Source organism: Gallinula chloropus (assembly GCF_964237585.1).
Source record: "Gallinula chloropus genome assembly, chromosome: 5".
NCBI classification, from domain to species: domain Eukaryota; kingdom Metazoa; phylum Chordata; class Aves; order Gruiformes; family Rallidae; genus Gallinula; species Gallinula chloropus.
In genome coordinates, this window is record NC_140090.1 from 45,912,969 (window position 1) to 45,936,833 (window position 23,865).

The 23,865-nt window shown below is 44.7% G+C and overlaps 1 protein-coding gene across 1 annotated transcript in view; it reads left to right on the forward strand.

Annotated features, from left to right (window-relative positions):
• Window positions 1–23,834, forward strand: part of TET1 (tet methylcytosine dioxygenase 1) — a gene marked incomplete at its 5' end in the record, with an annotated part of 57,735 nt that extends 33,901 nt beyond the window's left edge. The window contains 7 exons of the mRNA XM_084265326.1: window positions 3,956–4,164; window positions 5,075–5,225; window positions 8,553–8,642; window positions 9,084–9,221; window positions 16,803–16,823; window positions 18,144–18,483; window positions 22,585–23,834. Of these exons, the coding sequence (XP_084121452.1) occupies window positions 3,956–4,164; window positions 5,075–5,225; window positions 8,553–8,642; window positions 9,084–9,221; window positions 16,803–16,823; window positions 18,144–18,483; window positions 22,585–23,726 (2,091 nt within the window). The 3' untranslated portion in view covers window positions 23,727–23,834. The remainder of the gene's footprint in view (window positions 1–3,955; window positions 4,165–5,074; window positions 5,226–8,552; window positions 8,643–9,083; window positions 9,222–16,802; window positions 16,824–18,143; window positions 18,484–22,584) is intronic.
• Between the last annotated feature and the right edge of the window lie 31 nt (window positions 23,835–23,865).

Sequence of the window (23,865 nt, forward strand, 5' to 3'; positions counted from 1 at the left end):
CTAAAATATTGTACTGTTTGCTAGTGGTGTCTGGTTTGTATGGTGTTAAAGTTAATATAACTATTCTGGTGAACCTACATTACAAAGTAACTTACCAACCATGTGATAATTGAGCATCTGGTACGCTGAGCTTCTGGACTTTTGAGTGTTAGCTATTGACATAAGTCATGCACATGCTAATTTGAAATGACTGGCTTATTTTTAAGGACATCAAGTAATTTTTATTCACAGTGTACTTATTCCTTGTTCTAGAGCTCCTGCCAAGGGTTGAAACAGTTGCTTTAACAAACTAAAATAATTCAAGTAAGTAAAACTCAAGCTTTTGGACAGCTGAATCAGATTTTACAGATAGTGCAACAGTACTGATGCTGTTCAACAGATTCAGAAATTATTTGTAAAAAGTGGGAAGTGCTGAGGTGACACACTGCTGGTGATCTAAAGTTGTTCAGGATAACAAAGACGAGGGGCAGACAGCATCATCAAGAGCAGGAAGGATTTGTGATCTGGAATGAATAGCCACTGAAATGATAGACAAAGTTACACAAAAAGTGGAGTGTTGTAGTTTCATACACACGGTGATGGGTGCTAGGCTGAGTGTTACTGCGTGAGATTCATTCATTCAACATCAGCTTCAGTGTTCAGTAGCTATGAAGACAGCAAAAGAAACTAGTGAGAATTACTGGGGAGGAATAAAGAAAACATAAAACATAACGATGCCTCTGACAAAGCATGCTGCACCCCAGTCTTGAATACTCTGACGCAAGAAAGTGCAGCAGAACTGGTAGAGGTACAGATGCAGCCTCGAGGGCACTAGCAGGGGTGAGCTCAGCACAAAGAAAAGGTAATGTTTTTTCTTTCACAATAGTCTGGAATTAATCTTTGCCCAGGAACATAGTGGATGGGAAGTTGCTACATAGATTTAGAAAGGAGTGGACAAATGGACACAATGCAGATCCTTCAAAAGTTGGGAGAGAGCATGTCCTCCCAGTTGCCATCAGGTGGCTGGAAGGGACCCGGCAGTTGTTGAGAAACATGTCAGCATCCCAGTTATTCACTCTGGGCAACTCTTCTCTGTCTCTGTCAGGATCAGGATAAGGCCAGACAGTCTGCTCTGACCTCGTCCTGCTCTCGGGTTCTTCAGTTCTTTCATTCTTAGCATCCCTTTCTGTCTCTTTGCTGCCCAACTTGCACGGCAGGGAGTGAAAAATGACTTTTCCTTTTGTTTACCCTGTAGCTTGTTGCTAAACTGCTGGAAGAAAATCTGCTGCCTGTGGCATGTCTCCAGTAAATATTGGAGGTTTAGCTGTGGTGTGATGCCTGTTGACTGTATTTCTGCCCTAGCTGGCTGCTGTGGCTCTCCTTGAAGGCTTGCTCATATTCTTGGATTCTGCCATTTGAGAATATCTGGGCTAGTGGATAAAATTGATGTCTTGAACTGCTGCCTTCCTTTAATTGTGCCTGTAACCAAGGCCACCAGATCACCATGCCTGTTCTGTGTTACGATGGCTCAGGAAGTGGCAGCGTTTGGCATCCGACTAGAGCACAGGAGGGATGTACAGAACTTGGTTTTGAAAGTAGTCAAAATAAACAAGCATCCTGCTCAAATCGGCATCCCAGAAGGATGACACTTGCTGTATCATGTTCCCACATAAGTTATGTGCATAAAAGCTTTTTCTTTGGAAGGAGGTGCATCCCATGTCAGCTTTCCTGTTTATCCTAGACATGATTATGATGACAAGGAGGCAAGAGGGCAGGTGGTATGTAACTTGATGCACTGTTATGGTGAGCGCAGGACAGGGCTGGTCGCTATCAAGTGTTGTAGTGGGGTCTGCTGGGTCTGTTGCTTTCCAGAAGTGCTGCGTAGCAGCTGAAGCAAACTATGTATTGCTAACGTTGGGAATGTTTTGATGGATACTTACACTGATGAGTACTTGCTAACGTGAGTTCAGGGATGGTCTGCTCCTATGTACTCACAGAAAGATGACCACATGGCATTTAAGTATTCTTTATGAACTTACTACAAGTCTCTTACGTTGATTATTTTTCTATGTGAATCACTAAGAAGGTTTGGTTATTTTGTGTGGAGAAGTAATTGCAGGGGAAAAGGTTTTATTCTTCCACTTAAAATAGCTCATTTTAGAATTCCACCACTTAACAAATGCTTACTTTCTCATATCTTTAAAATGCATTTGGGGCCAAAATGAAACAAACTGAGTAACAAAATTAAACTCCTCTCCTGACTTGAAGGAACTGTGCTGCTGCTCAGGAATGTAAAATTCTCTCTGACATGCATAACCTGTATTGTTTATCAGCTCAGCCATAAAAGGTTTTCTGTAAACCCCTCTCAAGTGTAAATGAGTTGTATTATTTTTCTTTACAAAAAGTACTGTACTAGTTGGTCAGTCACAACCAAGACTCCTTTTGAGGAATGGTACCTTGGATGCATTTACTTGTTTTCTCATTAAATTTAAGGCTGACTGTAGGACTGTATGGTTAATTTTAGCAGGGTGATACATTCTCCTTTGATACAAATTGACTTTAAGTGTGTTTCTTCCTGCTAAACCTGCACAGATGTCCTCTGAAACTGTTCACCTACTGAAAATCTGTTCAGGTACAGATTAATTGCCGGTGTACTGCCCCTAGTGTCCACACTAGAGGGCACGTCTGAATGACAGCAGCACATCTGTCAGCAAAACAGCTTTGATATCAATCAGATAGGGAATCTGCCTGAAAACTCAGATATTTGGAGATAATCAAAGAGTAAGTGAAACTCCACAGCCTTCCTGCTTTTGTAGTCCATGACTGGTAACGCGTCTGTAGGAGCTCTGCTGATGCAGAGGGGGTGCTGGGTGGAAAGCCAGGGTTACAGAGTGTCTGCCCTGAGCAAGCCCATTGCTACAGAGCTGCCAGAGAGAATCTGCAATGTAAGGGCTCTCCATCAATATGCAGCGAGGAAGGGAGACTTGCCCATCCCCATCTGGTGCATGCCAGAGCTAGGGAGGAGGATTTAGCCTCCAGTATCTGAGAGAGGAGGTCCGGGCTTAATATGCTTGAAGATTACCGCTGAGGTCTTGGCACCTTTGTTGGAGGCCTGATGCAGGCTATGCTGGCTAAAATGCATTTGAGGAATAGATAAACATTTTCAAAGGTTATGTTCTTGTGTTACTTGGTTCTAATGCTTTTTTTGGATCTTCTTGCAATGCAACTCTATTTCAGACTGTGATAAAACCCCTAAATATGCAGGAGCAGAACTGGCCAGCTTTTCTCTTCTTTTTTTTTACTTCAGCGGTGTATTGTACTGTTCCATATCGCGTTAGTCTGTGTGTTAGGGGTAGGGCTGACAAAGCTGCTTTGCATATCATACAGTTAAAAAAACTTCATCACTCTGCGAAGAACTTTAATGTAGGTCATCTAGGGATGTGTTCTGAAAAATCTCATTGCTTCCTTTGCCTAGAACACAGTTTATTTTCATTGCTTTCTTCTAATCTCTCTTTGCAAGGTGGGAACCAGTTTATGTACTGATACGTAACTGCGGTAACCACCCTAACACACACACACACACACACGTGTGTGTGCTTTTGAGATGTGCTTTGATGTACCTGTGATCTGGGGTGTGGCAGCACGTTTTCTGATTTGTTTTCAAGGTAACTCTTGGGTTATTGGTCGATCTGTTAGCGATTATTGTCCTCTTAATGGATCTTCTTTACTGTTTGTGTGGAAAACCTAAACTGTGTTTCCTGTAAAACAAACTGCTAGTTCTTCTACAGGTGAAGAGGCACATTCTACATCACGTTCTACACCAGGAGCTGTGCGCAATGCTGTCCCAGCCCTCTTTGCTGATGGACATTGTTTGGGCAGCAGTATTTCTTACTCTTGCAGGCCTTGCCTGTCTCAAAGAGCAGCGTGTTATGTATTTCCTACTCGTATCAAAGAATAAACAAAATGATTCTTCTAGGTGATACGAAGAAGTAGTGATGAGGAAAAGTTGCTGTGCTTGGTACGTCAGCGTGCAGGACACCACTGTCAAACTGCTGTCATTGTGATTCTCATACTGGCCTGGGAAGGGATCCCTCATCTCCTGGCTGATACGCTGTACAAAGAACTGACACAGAGTCTTAGAAAATACGGCTGTCCCACCAGCCGTAGATGTGCGTTAAATGAAGAGTAAGTTACTTTACTGGTAAACAATGGTCACCTTGCCTTTTGAATGTTCTGCAAAAAATAACTTGAAGCTAATACAGTAACTATACAGCAGCTCCTTTAAAAACTCCAAACCACTGGGCATCATGTCAGCACAGACATGGCTTTTCCTGGCGACCTGGCTGGGAGTGATAGTTGTACACATTGCACCCAGAGAAGAGAGTGACCAGAAACAGTCAGTGCACCCTTCGCAAGCATGGCCATGCTAAAGAGCTGCAAAGAGAGTGATCTGTGGCTTTTCTAAATAAGCCAGAGATTGAACACTCATAATGGGGATATTCCTCTCTATGCCTCTGTGAAGGAGTTTAGTGTAATTGACTGTATACATCCCAAACCAAGGTTCTGGAGCCGTGATGCCTTTGTGCTGATTTTGGTGAAGCCCACGTTTAACAGACTCTAATAGCTGTACCATGACCTGAATCTAATGCTCATGTTCTTAAAGGGTTGGGCTGAGTAGACTTGTTCCACTTAGAGAGTTAGATGGATTTGGAGCTGATGGTATTGTTGCACATGACACGATAGTTATGGGACTTAGGGGTAACCTTTGGTAGCAGTGGTGGTTTCTTGGATAAAAGTTTTACCCAACTTGCGAGGTCAAACCGTAAGTTGCATGGGTATGTTTATGTAGCCCTGTGCCTTTCTCGGAAGTGGGGCTTTGAGGGGTTGAGACTGTCTCTCTGGGGGAAAACGTTAGTCCTTTACACAGGAATGTTTACTTAACAGAAACTGTCTGGTTAGGCCAGATATTTTATAAATATCTGTTGTTATGCTGTGTATTCTAAAAGAAATGGAAAATGGCATTGACCTAAAAAAAAAAAAAAGAAAAAAGCTGTTCTGCCTGCTGACCTGTCATGTCTTTTATTTCCTTTCGTAGTCGTACTTGTGCATGTCAGGGACTTGATCCAGAAACTTGTGGAGCATCGTTCTCGTTTGGCTGTTCATGGAGTATGTATTTCAATGGCTGTAAGTTTGCCAGAAGCAAAAACCCGAGGAAATTCAGGCTTCTCACTGATGACCCTAAACAAGTAAGATTTATTTACTGTATTGTTTTGCTTTCCTCCAATGCTTATTATTTTCAGAACTAGGAATGACATTAGCAGATATCCACCCCTTCTTTCTCTGACTTACAAATAGCTTATCACATAGGCACCCAACTAAATGGTTTGTAACTGTAGGATTTGTAGTTCTTCCACTTTATGAAAAATTGGTGTCGTTTACTATGTATTTAAATACCTCAAGTGATCCTTAAATGCTTTTCTATGTGCATATTTAGGTCCACTGTGTAACGCTGTATGAAATGTTAATTCTCTGTAAGTATGAAATACAGCTAAAGCTTTTTCTAAGCACCAAGGTGGCATCTCAGAGATTCAGTCCTTCTGCTTTGTCACAGAAAACTTTTGGGGTACCCCGGGTTGCACTGCTTTCACACTGCTGTCTGATCCCTGACAACCTGGTCTTCTCTCTTTTTTTTTTCTGTGGACAACATGGAGGTTTAACACTCTTGAAGGAACGAATATGCTAAAATATGATGCTGTGAATTGTAACGGCTGCTTAGGAGTGCTAGTGATGACACAAAGCTGAAATAGCACAGAAAAACAGGGTAATCAATTATGTGAAGTAACGAACCTCTAAAAGAAACCAGCCAAGTGTGGTTTTTACTTTGGAAACATTTTCAGGAAGAAGGAATGTAGCCTGATAACCCCTGCCCAATGAACGTACATTTCTTGGTGTAACTCAGAAGTGCCTACTGTTCGGACTGTAGATGTCTCTAACCCCTCTTCCCTGTGGAACTTGCAGATAAAAGTATCAAACTTACCGGCACATCAACATGCTCTGAGACACATACCATAGGGCAGTCGGTTACCCCGTTCTCCATTCGGGTTATCTGGCCAATAAACTTTCTCAGCTCCACTGCTTCCAGCTACAGAAAAGACCTAGCTGCTTGAAGGCCAGAGAGCAATAGAAGTAATTGTTGCATTTGGTCTTTCTAGTTGTGTGGTGTATACTTGTGTACGTATACACAGTGTGAAACATTAATTGCTGCTTGGAAGAGAGTGATATTAGTTGATTGGCTGAAGCTAAATATTCCTCCCAAGTCCTTTATTTTCTTTTTCCCTGAAGGAGTCAGTGAAGCATCTTTTATGCACATGTGCAAAATTCCTGGTCTCCTCTGAGCTGTGCTGTCTGCTTGCATTGCAGGTATTCAGACTTCACTAGGGCTGAAAGCCAGGGACTTCTGCCTCAGCAGGACAGAACGGACTATGTGACTAAGGCAGTACAAGCTGGAAATAGCCCTTTCATTGTAGGAATCTTGTCCCTTTTCGGTTCTTTGTGACACTGTGGTTGTAGGTTCTCCCCTTCTGCAATGCTGTGCATGGAGTCTCACTCTCTGCATGAGTTTTCTGTAGGTTTCTAATGTTTCTAACAACATTAGCTGGGGAACCGAGGAAGGCAGCAACCTACCCATGTACTGCCTAGTGCAATACTAGGCTGCGCCAGGTCTCTTACGACTAGATCTGTCTTTGATCAGAAAGCGCTCTGCCGGACTGCAAGCCCTGTTGGTGGTGGCATTGCTTCCCCCGAGTCTGTGGAATGGCCACCCTCAGCTGCAGTCGGATGCTTAGTCGCGCACAGTAGCATTCCCAGCAGCATCTGGAAATGATGCCTTGCTCAACAAGCGTTGCCTGGGCACTTTCAGGTAACCATTTTTGGAGGAGAATGCCTTCCACCACAGTGTAAAAAGCAGTTGCCTAAAAGAGAAGATAACCGGGACTTTTTCTACAAGTGTGACCTAAAAGTGCACTCCCTTATTTTTTCCTTTTTCCTCGAAGTTGTTTTAAAGCCAGTTTGGATTCTGCAGCTGAGAGGGGATGAGGGTTGCGCAGCACACAGGTACTCACTCACTCTGTAACCATGCATGCCCTGCGAGGGCAGCGTGCGCACCCTTCACCTGCTCTGTGCAAAGCGCCTCCAGCTGCTGGTGACAGTGGCGCTGGGGCACTCGCAGTGTGCGTGCAGGCGGTCGTACATCTCAAAGGAGTGAAATTACTGGTAAATAAGTTTTATCTTTGTTCAGTTTTGTCATTAATTTTTCTAGCAGATACATTTTTTATCTAAATGCTGGATGTTGATGATTTTGCAGATGGCATAAAGCTAGGAGGTATAGCAAATTAAGAAGAAGATAGTTCGAAGTCCAGAAAGATTTGGATCATTTGAGGCACTGGATGGAGTGAGATGAGGTTAAGGGTATAATACTCCTAGGTAAGAATAGCACATAGGATAGATAATTAAGGATGTGTTACCTTCAGTGCAGTTCAGAAAAACTTGTGGTAGCAATCAACAGTTGATGAACTGGCTACAGTATGAGCTAAAAATACAGCACCATTTTGTAATGTAATGTCACACTGAAAAGTATGAAAGTGTCTGTATATATTTATTTACATTGTGTTCACGCTCTGCGGTGATATGTGGTTGGTTTGGGGGGGAGGGGGGGGAAGCAAAACAATGCAAGCTGTTATTTTTTGCCACTATGCAAAACCAAAGCTGGGGCTGTGTCTCAAAGCCTGTCCCTTAGAGGAAAACAAAGTAGGGAGTACGTCACCACCCTTTTCTTCCCAAGTTGGGGAATTTCCCAGAAAAGCAAAAATTTAGGAAAAGAATTTAGGGATTGCTTCTGTAAGTAAGAGTTTAAATGTTACACTGCCATAGAAGCCCACCTAGCTAGTTCCATGTTTAGATGGCTTACCCCAAGGAAACAATTATTGCTTCCTGATGTAGTAAGTTATTTCCAGAAAATCCTGAGCTTTACACTGCCACAGAACAAAATATGTCTCAAATGCTCCTGCCAAGAGTTCTGTTGCCATGTTAGAAACACACCTCTTCCCATAAGAGGCAAAATGAATGTTACTCAACCTATGAAAAGAAGGCAGAAGCCTCGGCTTCTTTTAGCAGGGCTCTGACAGCCTGAGCAGGCAGACCTGGGTTCCATTCCCACACGTGAGATGCAGTTGTTCTCCTCTGCATGCTACTTCTCAGATTTGGGAAACGGTACCTTGTTCCTTGACTGTCTGTCTGTCAGAAGGTGAAAATGACGTGGAAATTCTTTCCTTGTGGGTCGGGTTTCTTTGCCCTAGGAGATCCCTTCTATTGCTGCTTGGTTGATTTATATGTAATGATTTTGGCATTTGCCATGCAAAAGTAGGCTTGTTAATGGATAGTGACAAAGGGCAGCTGAACAGAAGTCAGGTTAAAAAACCCCCACAAGACAGAGGCTGACTTGTTAGGCATCTTTAAACTGGATTAGACTCTTTTAAAGGAAATTGCAGCACTCTAAATGTTGCCTTTCTCTGCAGGAGGAACTTCTTGAAAATAATTTGCAAACTTTAGCTACTGACGTGGCTCCGGTTTACAAAAAGCTTGCTCCTGAAGCCTTCCAGAACCAGGTAGGTCTGTGTGACGTTCAGCTGGTTTAGCTGTAGCTCTGAACTGGCAGCGGACCTTAAAAATATAATGAAACCCCAAAGAATGACCTGACAGATGTGGTGAATCCCTTTGTTTGCTTACACTTAATTTGGTTAGTTTTAAAATACTGCACCTTTCTTGTTCCAGCTGGTGGTTAGTTATGCCCTGAGCTGCGCATATGCAAAAGGCATAGAGGCAATACCGTAAATAACACGGGTTATTATCTGAAGGCATTTTGGCTTGGACAGAGTTGGTTATCTCAGGGACATCCAGTCGTGAGTGTTGCACGGGTATAAGCAAACAAGTGCTTTCTGATCATTCATCCTAGCAGCATCTACTCCTTCACAAGTGCCATTGTGGCTTGCAGGGTTCTGAGCTGCTCGCTTTCAGTCCCAAGTACCTGTAGTTTATTTCACTTTTAGGTGGAAAATGAGCACATGGGCCCGGACTGTCGGCTTGGATCCAAGGACGGTAGGCCTTTCTCTGGTGTAACAGCTTGCATAGATTTCTGTGCCCATGCCCACAAGGACACACACAACATGCACAATGGAAGCACTGTGGTACGTACTTGGGGTTTTTCACATTTGTACTCTTTACTGCTGCGATTGCTGTGTGTTTTAAAATGCTGCTTGTTACAGGGGGTGCATTTGCGTGAAGTTATCTAAGGCATTATGGAGTGAACTGCCTGTTGCCATCTGTAAATCCCTGTGGCATTTGCATATATTTTACTGGTCTACAGAGGATGTGAGTACACCTTACTACAAACCAGACCAAGAAATGTCTGGCAGTGATCCTTCCCATGACAGGCTTTGAGACACCCTTTGGAGAGGGCTGGCCCTAGGACAGATAAGCAGTCATGATTGAGGTCATTAGTCATTGTCTAACCATGGAGGTGTACCAACTTCTGCGGGGAAGAGCTAAACAAAACCAGATTCATTACTAATTTTCCTCCCCTGGGCTCAATTCTTGTCAAATTCACCTTTTCTTGCACTGTGTGTTTAGCAGGCTTGGTGTGGTCAGAAAGTAGAGGGTGTGATGTTATGAGCCAGGTGACTGTTGCAGACTTTCCGTCTCAGTGTGAAAGGAAAACCTACGGATGTGGGGTGCTTTGTGGTGGTGGTTCTACCAAATACCTTGCGGGATGCCTAGTGAGAGCGTCAGGTGGGAATAACCCAGCGCTCTCTCAGAAATTGGGATCATAGTGGTGAAGAAAAACAAGCTCAAAAGAGAAATAATAAATAAAATGGACAACCTGGGGTTTTTAGTTAAAGGATTGCAATGCTCTAAATAGCCTGGGTGACTTCTTGTCCATCAGCGGAGGCAACACACAGGAATGATTTCTCTTATCAAAGGATGCGTATCTGGAAAAGAAAATCAGCCTGAAACCGCCAGCCACATAGGAACTGTCGTTTTTAAGTTTGGAAATGAAAGTTGAATTATTATGATGCTTCTGTGATTCAATAAAACATTGCATTTGTGCATATAATTAACATTTACCGTTTTGTATGTCACAACAATTGCTTAATACGGTGTGCTCATATGTTGGGCAAACATCTGTGAATTCGAAGCACGGAAGCAGATCTCTGGACTTACCAGAGTGCCGCTCTGGCACAGACTGATGCATCTGCCCAGCACCAAATGCCACTTACCTGTGGGTGTTCTGTAAGAAAATGCTGGAAGCGTACTTTGTAACTATTAGGAAGTGGTAGGAGTAAGCTCTATGGTCATCATCACTTAATGGTTCTGAAGCACAGGTATTCAGACCTGTCAGTGGTCCTTAATGTGAAAACGAGATTCCTTTGCATGACAAACTGCAGGTTGTACTTGGGAATTAAGTTTAGCTGAGAATTATAATACTACTTAGTCCTACACTGCCTTGTAAAGACAAAAATGAAACCAGAACAGAGCCTGCTACTTGTTCTGCCAGGTTGGATCCCAGAGAAGTCGTAACTTATGGCTGGCGATGGCTGGAGGGACAGTTAGCCCTTTTTTTTTTTTTTTTTTTTTGAGGAATAGTCCTATGAATGTATTTATCTGTAATCATTTGATGTCATTTAAGCCTTAGATTGTGCGTGCAGGTGTTGGTATGGATTGCACTTGGTGTGTTTGGGAGACATTCCAAATCCAGGCAGCACGGAAATTATGCCTCATTTAAGGAATAGGCCAAAACTTAAAATTGCCAAGTTCCACTAAACTCTCTGACTTGCAGAACATCTTCAAACCATTGTAACTGCTGAAAACTGCACCTTGGAATCTGACATCCATCAGGTAGCAGCTGACTCATGCAATACCTGTTGCGTCCCCGCATCTCTTCATTAGGTTCTCTAGCTCTTTATTGTAACATAATCGCAACAGAGGGCTGGGTGTCATTAGGAATAAGTTGCAAGTGTCAACGCTCAATTTACATACTCGTATCGGGCGTTTAAAGGGTGAATGAAGAGTTCAGAGAACCAAGATCTACAGGTGGCCTTCATGGTGAGGAGACAGGTGTGGGCAGTAGGATATATAGCACTTGCTGTCTGTTAGCCTGTGCCGCTACAGTGGTATATACTGGAAGTCTAAAGCAAAGAATGCTGTTGCTTTGCAGACAGGGTGATAGGATGTGCCGGGCTTTCTTCAACCTGCATGGGTTTGATAATGAAGATTATGCCCATATACAAGAAAGGTTGGAGGGATGATCCAGGGAACTACAGGCCTGTCAGTCTGACCTCTGTCCCAGGGAAGATCACGGAGAGGGTCATCTTGGGCACTATCATGCAGCACATGTGTGATGGTCAGGGGATCAGGCCTAGTCAACATGGGTTTACAAAAGGTAGATCCTGCCAAACTAACCTGATTGCCTTCTATGACAAGGTGACCTGCTTAATGGATGAGGGGAAGGCTGTGGATGTGGTCTACCTGGACTTCAGTAAAGCCTTTGACATGGTTTCTCACAGCATTTTGACTGAGAATCTGTCTGCCATTGGCCTGGACAGGTGGACCCTCAGCTGGGTTAAAAACTGGCTGGATGGCCAGGCCCAAAGGGTGGTGGTGAATGGAACAAAATCCAGCTGGAGGCCGGTCACGAGTGGTGTCCCCCAGGGCTCAGTCCTGGGTCCAGTCTTACTCAACGTCTTTATCAGTGAAGGGATTGAATGCTCCCTCAGTAAGTTTGTAGATGACACTAAGCTGGGAGGAAGTGTTGATCTGCCTGAGGGTAGGGAGGCTCTTCAGAGGGATGTGAACAGGCTGGACCGATGGGCTGAGACCAACGGGATGAAGTTTAACATGGCCAAGTGCACATGGGACATAACAACCCCACGCAGAGCTACAGGCTGAGGGGAGACTGGCTGGAGAGCTGTCAGGCAGAGAAGGACCTGGGGGTGTTTGTTGACTGCAGGCTGAATATGAGTGAGCAGTGTGCCCAGGAAAGCCAATGGCATCCTGACTTGTATCAAAAATCATGTGGCCAGTAGGTCTGGGGAGGAGATTATGCCCCTGTACTGGGCCTTGGTGAGGCCGCACCTCGAGTACTGTGTCCAGTTCTGGGCTCCTCACCATAAGAAGGACATTGAGGTCCTTGAGCGAGTGCAGAGAAGGGCAACCAGGCTGGTGAAGGGGCTGAAGGGCAAATCCTATGAGGAGTGGCTGAGGGAGCTGGGGATGTTTAGCCTTGAGAAGAGGAGGCTGAGGTGAGACCTTATCACCACCTACAACTACCTGAAGGGAGGTTGTAGAGAGGTGGGCGATGGTCTCTTCAGCCAGGTGACAGGTGATAGGACAAGGGGAAATGGCCCCAAGCTGCATCAGGGCAGGGTCAGATCAGATGTTAGGAAAAAATTCATCACTGAAATTGTTGTCGGGGCCTGGAACAGGCTACCCAGGGAGGTGGTTGAGTCACCATCCCTGGATATGTTTAAAAAAAGGGTAGATGAGGTACTAAAGGATATGCTTTAGCATAGGACAGGAATGGTTGGGCTTGATGATCTTAAAGGTCTTTTCCAACCTTGTGATTCTGTGATTAGGGTTGTTAATTTTAGTGTATACCCAAATCTGGTAATAAAGCAGGTAAGCTAGCAGTAGGAATACCGACCTCATTACTGCTTGGGATTCTGGCACCTGTCTGACCACTGCCAGCATTCACATTTAGTTCTAGAAGATGCTTTGGCTCCCTACTTTGTTTAAAATTCATGATGATTTCTTCTAGATCACTGGTAATAATGATGCAGTGGTCATTTACATCATAACTACGATGTTTTGCCTGTAAAACGTACTATGTGCAAGTAATATGCTGAATGAGGGGGCAGCTTTCACATAGTGATTGTTTTCTGATAATGTGGGAATCAGTGGAACGAGACCGACTGCACTGCCTTATGACCCTCAAACACAGAATCACAGGGGTTGGAAAGGACCTCAAGAGATCATTGGGTCCAACCCCCCTGCCAAAACAGCTCCCATATTGCACAGATAGGCGTCCAGATGGGTCTTGGATATCTCCAGAGATGGGGACTCCACCATCTCTCTGGGCAGCCTGTCCCAGTGCTGTTTACTACTTGCCTCTTGTATTTTATCTGAGTTCTTGAATGGCAGTTGCCTTGCTGTTCACAGGCTGTGCCACGTGTACCTGCCACCTTGCACCTCGCCAGTGTCAGTAACGTTTCCGCCTCCTTATTCTGGCACAGAATCTTGGTTTATCAGACCCCAAAGGTTCTTCTGGACTAACACGGTGAAGTTAAAATACCTCATAAGATGGATACTTGTGTGGATGCTGCTGGCTCCATCACCACAACTTGCAGCTTAAGTGGGACCTTTTCATTTTCTCCCTTCACTTGTTGGCAAATCGCTTTCACCACGAATGCAAGAGGAACGCTGCACAGTGCACCAAAAGTAAAGGAAAACCAGAGGCTCTTTAAATGAGTTAAGCCAGATACAGACATGAGTTCAGCAAAGCACTCAGATGAGTTCAGTGATAAGCATGGATTATCTCCTGGGCTGCCAAGAACAATTTCCTTCCTCTGCCCCTGCCAGTGTTTCAGAAAAGTATTCTTGGGTTTTCCTGGGTGTGTGTGCTTTGCTGATGAGCTCCACTATTTGCATGCAACATTGAAAATAAATACTGCTCTCATTTTTGTTGCCACTGGGGAAGAGTCTCAGGGTGTCTTCTGTAGATACAAGCTCGTGTAGTACATCTTCGCCTACAGAAACTGGGTGCATTGGATTTGCTGAACATCTTTCCTGGCCAGCAAACTCGCCCACTGAATTCAGCAGAGTTGCTTTTCAGTGGAAAAGCTACAGAATAAAAAACGAATATTCCCTGTTTGCCCTGTAGTGGAAGGAAAATGCTGGGCAGTTCTGCAGAAGTGTAAGCTAAAGCCTTTCTTTGGCAGAAGCAAAAGGTATTTCTGCCTGTGAAGGGAGCTTAAGACCCTTCAAGTCACAGAGCATGACATCTATTTTCCCTCAGACTCTTTTGTCATGGTTTAACACTCTCCTCTGGGCTGCAGCTGCAGTGTCAGAGTGCCACGTTCCTTGTGTGCACGGAGCTAGACTGTAAATGAGCAATGTGCAAAGAAAAGCTTTATAGCTATTAATGAAGCCTGTGACATGTAAACATGCTTGTGTCTCTTATTGCATTCTTCACACCTGTGTGAATCCATGTAGATCTCTGACATATGGGGCATTACAGTGACTGGCGCAGAAGGACCGAGTGCATTCTGCACTGCGTCCATAGCACACGTGCAGGCATTTGGGGCACACTGCCTTTTTTCCTGGGGTTGAGGAAGAAGAGAGTCCAGCTGCACTTATTTGTGATCAGTGGGGCCACAGTGTGCAGCAGGCGCTGTGGAAGAAGGGGGAGGAAGGTAAATGTGTACTCCAAGGGCAGCTACAATGTAAAATTTAATATTGACAGAACTAAGTCGTGTCAGTCAGCAATCCCTCAGCACACAGTTCCTGATTTATTTATTTAAAAAAATAAATCTCTGCTCTTCCAATAACTTGGTGTGTTTCTGTAGTTAGAGCTCTTCAAGTTGTCACATGTGGTCAGAAGGAAAATACGTTTGGGGTTCCCACTTCATCTGTGGCCCCCAGATTTACTCAGGGTGTAAGACCCAGTGAAGTGACAGTTTGTCTCTGCTGTAAAGGAAAAGCAACCTTGTTTGTATTGGTGACAGTAAGCAGTGAAGCAGCAGCGCCTTAGAGTCCAGATGGACATCCAGTGCTTCCCTTCTGCACAGGGAAGATGGCTGTAGGAAATGTGATTCCACCTTTCCAGATCAGAGAGGCTGTTGGAGTGCTTTGCCAAAACGTCAATTTAAAATGTGTTCTTACATCATCATGGAAAAGGCAACATCATGTCTACATGTGAAGTTCAAGAGGATGAAGGCAGATCAAAGAGTCCTGGAACAGTGTGCTGGGGAGCTGTGTGGCTACAGGTGCTTCTCTGGAGATCTGTGGAAGGAACTGCATTGCGCTCACAGGTGCAAAAAAACCAGGTTAAAAATAAATAACTAGTTTTACGTATAGGCAGGATTCACCATGATATCGCTAAACCCAGAATGGGTGATGGTTTTGATCACCAAGCGCACTGGAAACCTAAACAAACCACCTGACCAACGTTTTCCTCAGCTTTGGAGCATCCTGGATGATTTAGCCACGTGTTCTGGAAGAAGCACTTGGAGCAGGAGATGCAGCTTCATGACACAAATGGGCATTAACCAGCTGGGGTTGGTTGGGTTGCAGCAGGGCGTCAGAACCAACAGAAGGCGTTGCTTTAACTTCTCAGCAGTAGCTTCTCTTTCAGCTTAACAGAACACTTTGCATAGATTTGACCATTAGACTGGCTTCTGAAAAGGATGTTTCTCACTTGGCTGCTTACTCAAGCTGTGAATTGCTAGCTTTTCCGTAGCTTATCCATAGGGCCTTGAATTTATACCCATTTTCCCCATGACATTAGCTTTGCAGTTATCTACTTGCTGTTGTGTCCACCCTTTTATATTATAATATGTTATGGGGGACACTGACCTTGAAAATTGCCCTGCATTAAATCAGCTGTCACAATATTTTGGCTGTAGGCCTTCAGGCTGTTAATGTAACTTTTAATATGCACAAATTTCTTATAATGCCATTTATTCTAACTCAGCATGTAACACACCACGTGTGTTGTAGTAGACTATTTGAATGTAGCTCTGCTGCCACACTGCAGCCCTCACTTTCAGTTCCTCAAAAGCAGTTCTTTGCCTTTCTTGCCCCAAAGAGGGTGTTGGCTTTGTGGTGGTGACAAATACTCATTTTTGCTTAAATTAAGTTTTCCTTCAACCACTATGAGCTTGGATTTCTGTCTCGGCTTGTATGCTCTTCCCTGGGCTGAGTGTTGTGAAAATGTAGAGCTAATCTGCCTTTGCATAATTGTAAGTCAGATAAAAGATGATTAATGCATTTTAAAGTCTTTTTTTAAAAGAATAAATCTAATAAATGCACGCTATCGGTTTTCCATGGCAGCATCTGGAAAAATGCATGAAAATAGGGAGCTGTAAGTTGGATGAGGGTCTCGGTGTTTAAAATGAAGGAGACCAGGCATTGAGTCTTTGGACCTTTTTCGGACTAGTGCCTGGGTCCAGATACAGGCTGGGCAGAGTATTTTAAAACACAAGTGAAAGTCACACAGTGTCTGATGAGAGCAAGTGGGAGCTTGGCTCCTCCACACTTCTTTCATTGCCACTTTTGTTGTTCGATTCGGAGGGGAGTATGTGCTGTTCACTCTGCCCACTGCATGTCCTACCCTCTCTCACCCTTCCTGAACAACTTCTGCTCCCAAATTTCAACCAGATTTCACAGAACTTTGCAGAAACTTTGTCTTTGGAGATTTTTAACCCCTTGATCCAAGATCCAAAGTTTCACTGCAGAATAGGGGAGATGGACCCAGGGTAGCTGGAGGAGGAGGAGGGTTGTGTGTTATCCAGAATGCTCCTGCTGGAGCTTCCACTGGGCTCACCTCCCACTGACCGGTACCCAGCATGGAGGGTAGTGGGGCACAAGGGGAGCAGGGATAACTGTGCTGGGTGTGGGCGCGTGGGAGTGCGGGGATGGAGGAGTCCTTGGGAACCAGGCTTCATTGGCTGCTCATGGAACAACTTGTTGTTTTTTCTAACTCTTCCTCATAGTCCAGAGGCTGCACAGTAGAGGTAAGTACGCATGGAACCAACACACAGTGAACGCTACCCATCAGCTTCTGACTGCCCCCTTCACTCTGCCTTCTTCAGAGCCCTTCTCTTGGTCCTTTCAAAATGCCATCTGAAAAGCTCTTCTCCTTTGTCTCTGCCCCTCAAGTTTTCTCCTTTTGCTGCTCTGCAACTCTCAAGCTTTGCATATAGCTGTTTATAAAGCCCAGACCACTCCTTACTGATTTAGGATTTTTAGTTTGTGATTCAGTAATTTTATTATTCTGGAAATACTGTGTGATGCTTTTATGTGAAAACTGTGCTGTTCTGCTCTGGAACACTGGCCACGGTGACAGGATTCTGGGAAACTCAATGAATTGTTTAGGAGAGGCATCACTTTCAGCCTGCACAGCGATGGAATGATACCCTTTCTGTGTAGGGAGTACCATCCCATCCCCTCCACTCCCCTGTGTGTGTAGGGAGTGACTCCCTGTGAAACGCATGCTTAACTAAGCCATGATACAAGCGCATGGTTTTCCAGGGATGCATCTCCGGAAGTGCTGAAAATGAGGAATAGTGCAGAGGTTTGGCGGGGTTTCAGGATATAAAGCATATCTATAGTAAGAAAGCTGTTGCAATAAATTTGAGTATTTATCCCTGTTTCTGATGCACCCTTATCAAACCCTGTCTAACCAGCATTCTCCTCTCGGCTCTGGTATCTCACAAAAGCAAGTAGGTCAGTGGCCGAAGAGAAACCAAGTGCTTGCTGGGGCTTGTGGCTTCCTTAGGGCAGGAAGGCAGAGCTGGGGAAGGGTGCTGATTCAAACAAGCCTGTACAGAAAAAGAGGCTTAGAGCTGAGATGTTCTGCGGATATAGAGTGGGTAACTGTGGTGGGTTGGTTGGCTGGGTTTTTCTCTGTTTGCCAGCCAAAACAAAATCCAGAAACAGTTCCATGTCATAGAAACTCCCTGTTTGATCCAAAATGAGGATTTTCTTTTTTTAGTATTTTTTTGGTCCTTAAAAATCACTCTGAACATCAAGGATGTATGAAACCAAGAAAACCCTGCATGCTTAGGGGTTATCTGTACATTCACAGTTCAGATTATTTACTAAGGTTGGCATATGTTTATGGGCAGCATGAGTAGAGCCACAGTTTCTCTTGCCCTGTCCAGGATACGTGCCTTGGTCTCGTTCTTCAGGTACCAACCATTTGAAAGGCCCATAGCACTGAGGCTGGCAGCAGTGACAGATCAGTTAAGTCTAGGATGACTGCTTAAATATTTAAACAACTTTTGTACCTTTATGTATGTGGTCGTGTTTGTCATTGCTTCTGTTCTTGCCAGGTCTGTACGTTAACGAAGGAAGACAACCGGAGAGTGGGGGTGATTCCAAGCGATGAACAGCTCCATGTCTTGCCCCTGTACAAAATCTCACAAACAGATGAATTCGGCACCGAAGAGGGACTGGAAGCCAAGATAAAAGCTGGAGCCATACAGGTGCTCACAGCTTTTCCCAGAGAAGTACGAATGTTAGCTGAGCCCCTCAGAGCTACAAAGAAAAAGAAACCAGACACACGGAGGACCCCGACGGAAAAGCAGCCATTAATAGATAAAAAATACTCAACACCAGTAAAGCTGAAAACTGAAGCCCCGGAAAATCTTGGCAACGCTTTGCATTGTTTAGGTGAGTGGTGCGTGTCAAACTGCTCGTCTTTTCTGATCCTCTGTTGCCTCTTCCCTGTCTGAGGGGAAGGAAAAGCTCCTCAGCACTTGGTTTTATAAAGTAGACATGTAATCTGCGTTCTAGGGACTGATGAGCAAGTGATGGTAGCCAATGTTCTCTTTTGGCACGGAAAAAAAACAGGTGATCGCCCAAAACCAAGTTTGCTGTGGTGTGTGAGCACCAGCAAAATATTTCCAAGTTCCTTTAGTAAATAATGGCAACAGGATTATCTTGAAACATTGTTACAGGAACATTTTTCTGAATAACAGATGTGAATTCCTGTCATTTGAAAGTACAAGAACTGTGTTGCCCACTGCCTGTGAGACAGCAGCGTTCTTAGGATCTGAGTTGATGGTGATTTCCTGTCGAATGGCACGGGTGCTGCTGCAGAGCAAGAGATCTGAAAAAACCCTTCTGGTTTTATCAAATACAACAGTGCTTCATAAAAAGGTGTTCCACAATATATCATCATCAAGGGCCAGGGAGGAGGAAGTGGTTTTGAGCCACTGAAACAGCATTATGAAACACCTACCTGTACCTGGCATTGTCACTGCAGACAGGCACAGCTTTGGTAGCTGGCAGCCGTGCCTTTAGCAAATGGTACGGTACCCGGAGTGTTGCCGTACGCTGTGGGAATGCAGAACATGCAGAAATAGTCAAACAACTGTGCGAACAGGTCCACCTGCCTAATCTGTTTGGACTTGAAGCATTTTGGTAAAGTCATTTAAAAGAGCTGCTGCTAAAAGTAAGTTGTAGAGTGAGGAAGAAATACTTTTGAGTGAGGAAGTTTGGAGATGGCAACTAAAGAATGTGAATAAACTGTGGTAAAAGCGCAGTTCTTGCCATGGACGTTTTGGCAGTAGAGTCCCTCAAAATAGATGTCAGCGCTGTAACGCCTGGTCTGCTGACGGGCACGTGCTGCTACGCTTGGCCTTGGGAACAGTTTGAAAGAGGCTTTGCCAGCAGGGCAGCAGTGGCAGGGGCAGTTCAGTTTCACAAGGGGAAGGAGCTGTGCTCTGCCTGAGGTAATAAACATTTGGAGAATTTATGCACGTGGTTTGTGTGTCCGTTCCAGGCATATGGAACGTGTCGCTGCAAAGACATCAGCACACCGCTGCTGCACCTCCCACCCACAATAAAATGCAAAGAGCTGTAAATCACGGACTTAGACTACTGCAGTGTTGTACTGTTACGTACAGGTTTCGTGGTTATAAGGGATGAGTCACTGATTGGTTCTTTCCAGTGGCGGGTATCAATTTAGTCCCAAGGAATGGAAAACATTCATCTGGCTGAGGGTGTTGAACTCAGTAAGAAAGTAAGCTCAAAGGGTCTGTGAGACAGCGAAGTTGAGGCCAGACTATCCAGTAGTCGCTGCTGCTGGTAAACTAGAGGGGAAAAAATTACTGAAATCAAGATCCCCTTTGCATTAATAACGGCATTCAATTCTGGTCACGCTATTTAAACATAAACCAATAGACAACAGTTTGGAAAATAGATAAAAGAGAGAGAAAAACTTACTAGGGGAAGAAAAAAATACTGACTACGGTTTTAGGTAAGCAGTGAGTAAAGTACTGCTAAAGTATGTTAAACAAGTTGATCTACTAGTATGTTTTCTCCCAATGCCAGAAGAGAAGAATAGCTGGCTACACTTCAGTTGTAAAGAAAAAGATACTGATGAACAGTGCATGTAACATACAGGACTCGGTTTCCTGATGTGGACAAGAGTTTGGAACACTGGGTTTGCTTTTGAAGTATTGAAAAGGAGATGGAGCACATGCAATTAGATGAGAAAACCGTGGTATATACCATGTCACACTTTCAGCAGCATGAGGCTATTGCTCTTTCTAGTAGGCTGGGAGGATCCTGATAGTCCCAAGGCCGACTGTGCTGTGTTGCCCTTTATGCAGATGTAGTGTGCTCTTTTGAGCAAGACCTGAGCATTGTTTCAGAGCTGCTGCAGTGTTGCCCAGCTGGAAGGCCCAAGAGACCCCTCTAATCTGTATGTCCTCACCATGTGGACAACTGGGAGCTGAAGAGGGGTAAGAGAGTCCTCCTTACTGTCTTTGCCTGGCCGCAGAGCTGTGCTGTGGAGGGCCTTCTGAGCGCTGAAGTCCGATGAGGTTGGCTTGGTGGAGTGTGCCTGTGTGAAGACTTGGTTTGGATCTTGACTTTGCCAGGTCCTCTACAGAAATGCTGTGTATTAAGCAGGGTGCACTCGTCAGGCACCTTCTGCTGACAGCAAGCACACACAATTAACCCAACTGTTAATTTTTGCATTTGTGCTAAGGCCAAGAGCCTTTGAAGTCCTTAATTATTATGAAATATGGACTAAGGCTAGAGGCCTTCCGTCCTTCCTTGTATAGGCCTGTTGTTTAACCACCCTATTCTGGACAAATAATCTTTACAGACAGAAAGGTTGTTTTTGTCTCCATAAATGCCCGTACTGGACAAATAATCTTTACAGACAGAAAGGTTGTTTTTGTCTCCATAAATGCCCATACTGGACAGAGCAGGAGACAAACCAACTGCACAGAGACAGTTTCTCAGCTGCCCACAGCAGATGGTGGCCACTCCAGTCAGCAGCTCCCAGTGGAAGTGCGCTGGATGCTGAACAGGAGGCATTCCTGGAGGGAGCAGTGCCACTAGTTCCAAACTGTTGGAGGCTGCCCTCTCCCCAGAGTTGAACTCCAAATCTCCACTGCTTTGCCCCACAGAGCAGGGAGCTTCTGGCGAGAGATGGGGGATTTTTCTGGAGCTACAGCCACATGGAGAGTGCTGTGGGTTGTTACAACCTGGCTTTCAGAGACTGCAGGTGTCTCTTCAGAGGCGATGGAAATGGCAGTTCTCAAGTGCTGTGTATCAGATCTTTTGAAGAAGGGCTTGGTCTTATCCAAGGTAAATGCTCAAATGCTTTGAGTTTGATTTCACAGAAAAGGTTTTTAAAGAGTTGATACGGTTTCCATATGTCCCTCCAAAACTTCAGTGTTTGCATACCAGCTACTGTATCCATAATTTATCCCACTTTGCCTTTTCTGCATTCCCATTGTGAGAATGTCTTTTAATCCATTGCTGTTTGTAAAGTATTAGAAGCCAGAATAGTTGTTCCACATTCAGTAAAGCCACTGAACGCTCTGTGTGTTTGTGGAGCCAAAGAAGGAAACACCGACAGAGCTGAGCTCTTACGGGGACATGAGGGCGGGTGCTTTCTGGGGCGCCAGCAAAACACATGTGAAGCAGTTTCAAAGCCCACAGAAGGTGATGGAATTGTTTTGCAGTACTCCAGTGGCCTCTGGATTGAACTTCCCCTAGACAGGCGGGAGTCACCTGGGGAGAGGGTACCAGGGCTAGAAACTGATTTGGGAGCTGACATAAATTGAAGGAGCACATCTCTATGCAGAGCTGGGATGATTAATGGCTGGCAATCGGATGGAAGGCAGCCAGATCATGTGATGCAGCTTTGTAGGGATGTATTTACCTGTTGTATGTTGCCAGGCACGTTTTTTAAGTATAATTTCTGAATTGTTACTTGTTAATGTGCGAAATGTTCTACATCAGTACTTTTCATTGTAACTTTGTTGTAACTTTCTTGCTGCTGTGGACAGGACCTATAAACACACTTTTTTCTTCTGTCATGGAAGGGGGTTAAGGCAGCCAAGAAACTGGATTGTTTCGTGGGCCTAGCTTCACACAGACTACATTGCCTCAGGTCTGTGCTAGCTGAACTTAGAGAGCGTGTCCTGCTAGCCTGGGCAGTGCCAAAGGCCAGCGATCAGCTGCGGGGAAGCACTTGCGTAGAATTGGGCTGCGTGAATAGGGACTGGCGGCTGTTTGATTTTATCTGTTTGATTTTCTACCCCCCCTGTGAAATACCTGCTTTATACCAGGTCTGACTGGAGAAGCCCAGGGCATTTGTTCACTCAGCACGGGTACTGTGTGAGTGCACAGAGCCAGCTTGAGAAACCTGTCGGCATCGTGTGTACCTGCCAAAGTATGAAAGTGTTATGAGCGGTGTGTTTTGTTGATGAAGTGAAGTACTTACACTGTGGTGTGCATTTTTTTTAGGGAACAAAGCAGATGCTTTAAAACCCGGAATAAAAATGGAGCCCTCCGATCACCTCTATGCCATGAAACATACTTCAAACACTACTAAAAATTGCTCTTTATTAAAACAGTATACGGCTTCCTCCCCTTTTAAGGTGGATAGTTTACATCCTTATTCATCTTTAGCACATAAGCCTGGCATAACAGCAGTGACTAACATTCAACAGGATTTTTCAGTTCCCTACGGGTATTTTGAATGCAGTAGTAAGCAACCTCACGTGACCCCTTACGTTAATTGTAAGAACTTTGATGTGTCAGTCAAAGATTATACTGGAATTTTGCTGAACGATAAGATGAATGGTGTGCCACCGATTCTTCCAGAGGTCACTGCTCCAGGCCCCCCAGTCCATACAGACCCCCCACCCGCTATACTTGAACATCAGCCAGACAAACAGAATTGTCAGCTTCAGTTAGACAATTCTCCTTCTTCACAGATGGTCAGCTCTTGCGATTTGTCAGTACCGCTAAGCTCTCCGGCGAAGGATGCAGTTGGAAACGAAGCTGACTGTTCCCATGGGTGCCCCGTGGAAAAGGGGAGCTCCCGCCGAGAAGGGATGTGTGATTCTGACTGCGTTAACGAGAAGCAAACCAGTGCACTGGGACAACCAACTGACTCTGAAGAAAAAGCTGAGGAAATGTGGTCAGACAGCGAGCACAATTTTTTGGACGACGACATCGGTGGGGTTGCTGTGGCACCATCTCATGGTTCTATCTTAATTGAATGTGCAAGGCGTGAACTCCACGCTACCACACCTATTAAAAAACCCAACCGCAATCACCCCACAAGAATCTCTCTGGTTTTCTACCAACACAAAAATTTAAATGAGCCAAAACACGGTTTAGCCATGTGGGAAGCAAAGATGGCTGAGAGGGCAAAAGAAAAAGAGAAAGAAGCGGAGAGGTCAGGAACAGAGAACACGGATCTAAACTCCAGCAGCAGGAAAACGAAGCAAACAAGTGAAAACAGAGATCTTTTTTATGAAGACAATGAGTTCAACCAAATTCCATCACGCAGAGCATTGACAGTAACTAAGGATAACGTAATAACAGTATCTTCTTACGCCCTCACGCGAGTTGCGGGGCCTTACAACCATTGGGCGTAGGGTCTAGTATCTGAGGCCTCCTCTCGGCGCAGTGTTACACAGTGTTTCTTTAAGGTGCTGTTAAAGAACAAGTCTCGAGTCGTTTACTATTTGCTCATCTCAACCATTTTAAGGCTGAGGTAAAAAAAAAAAGGGGGGG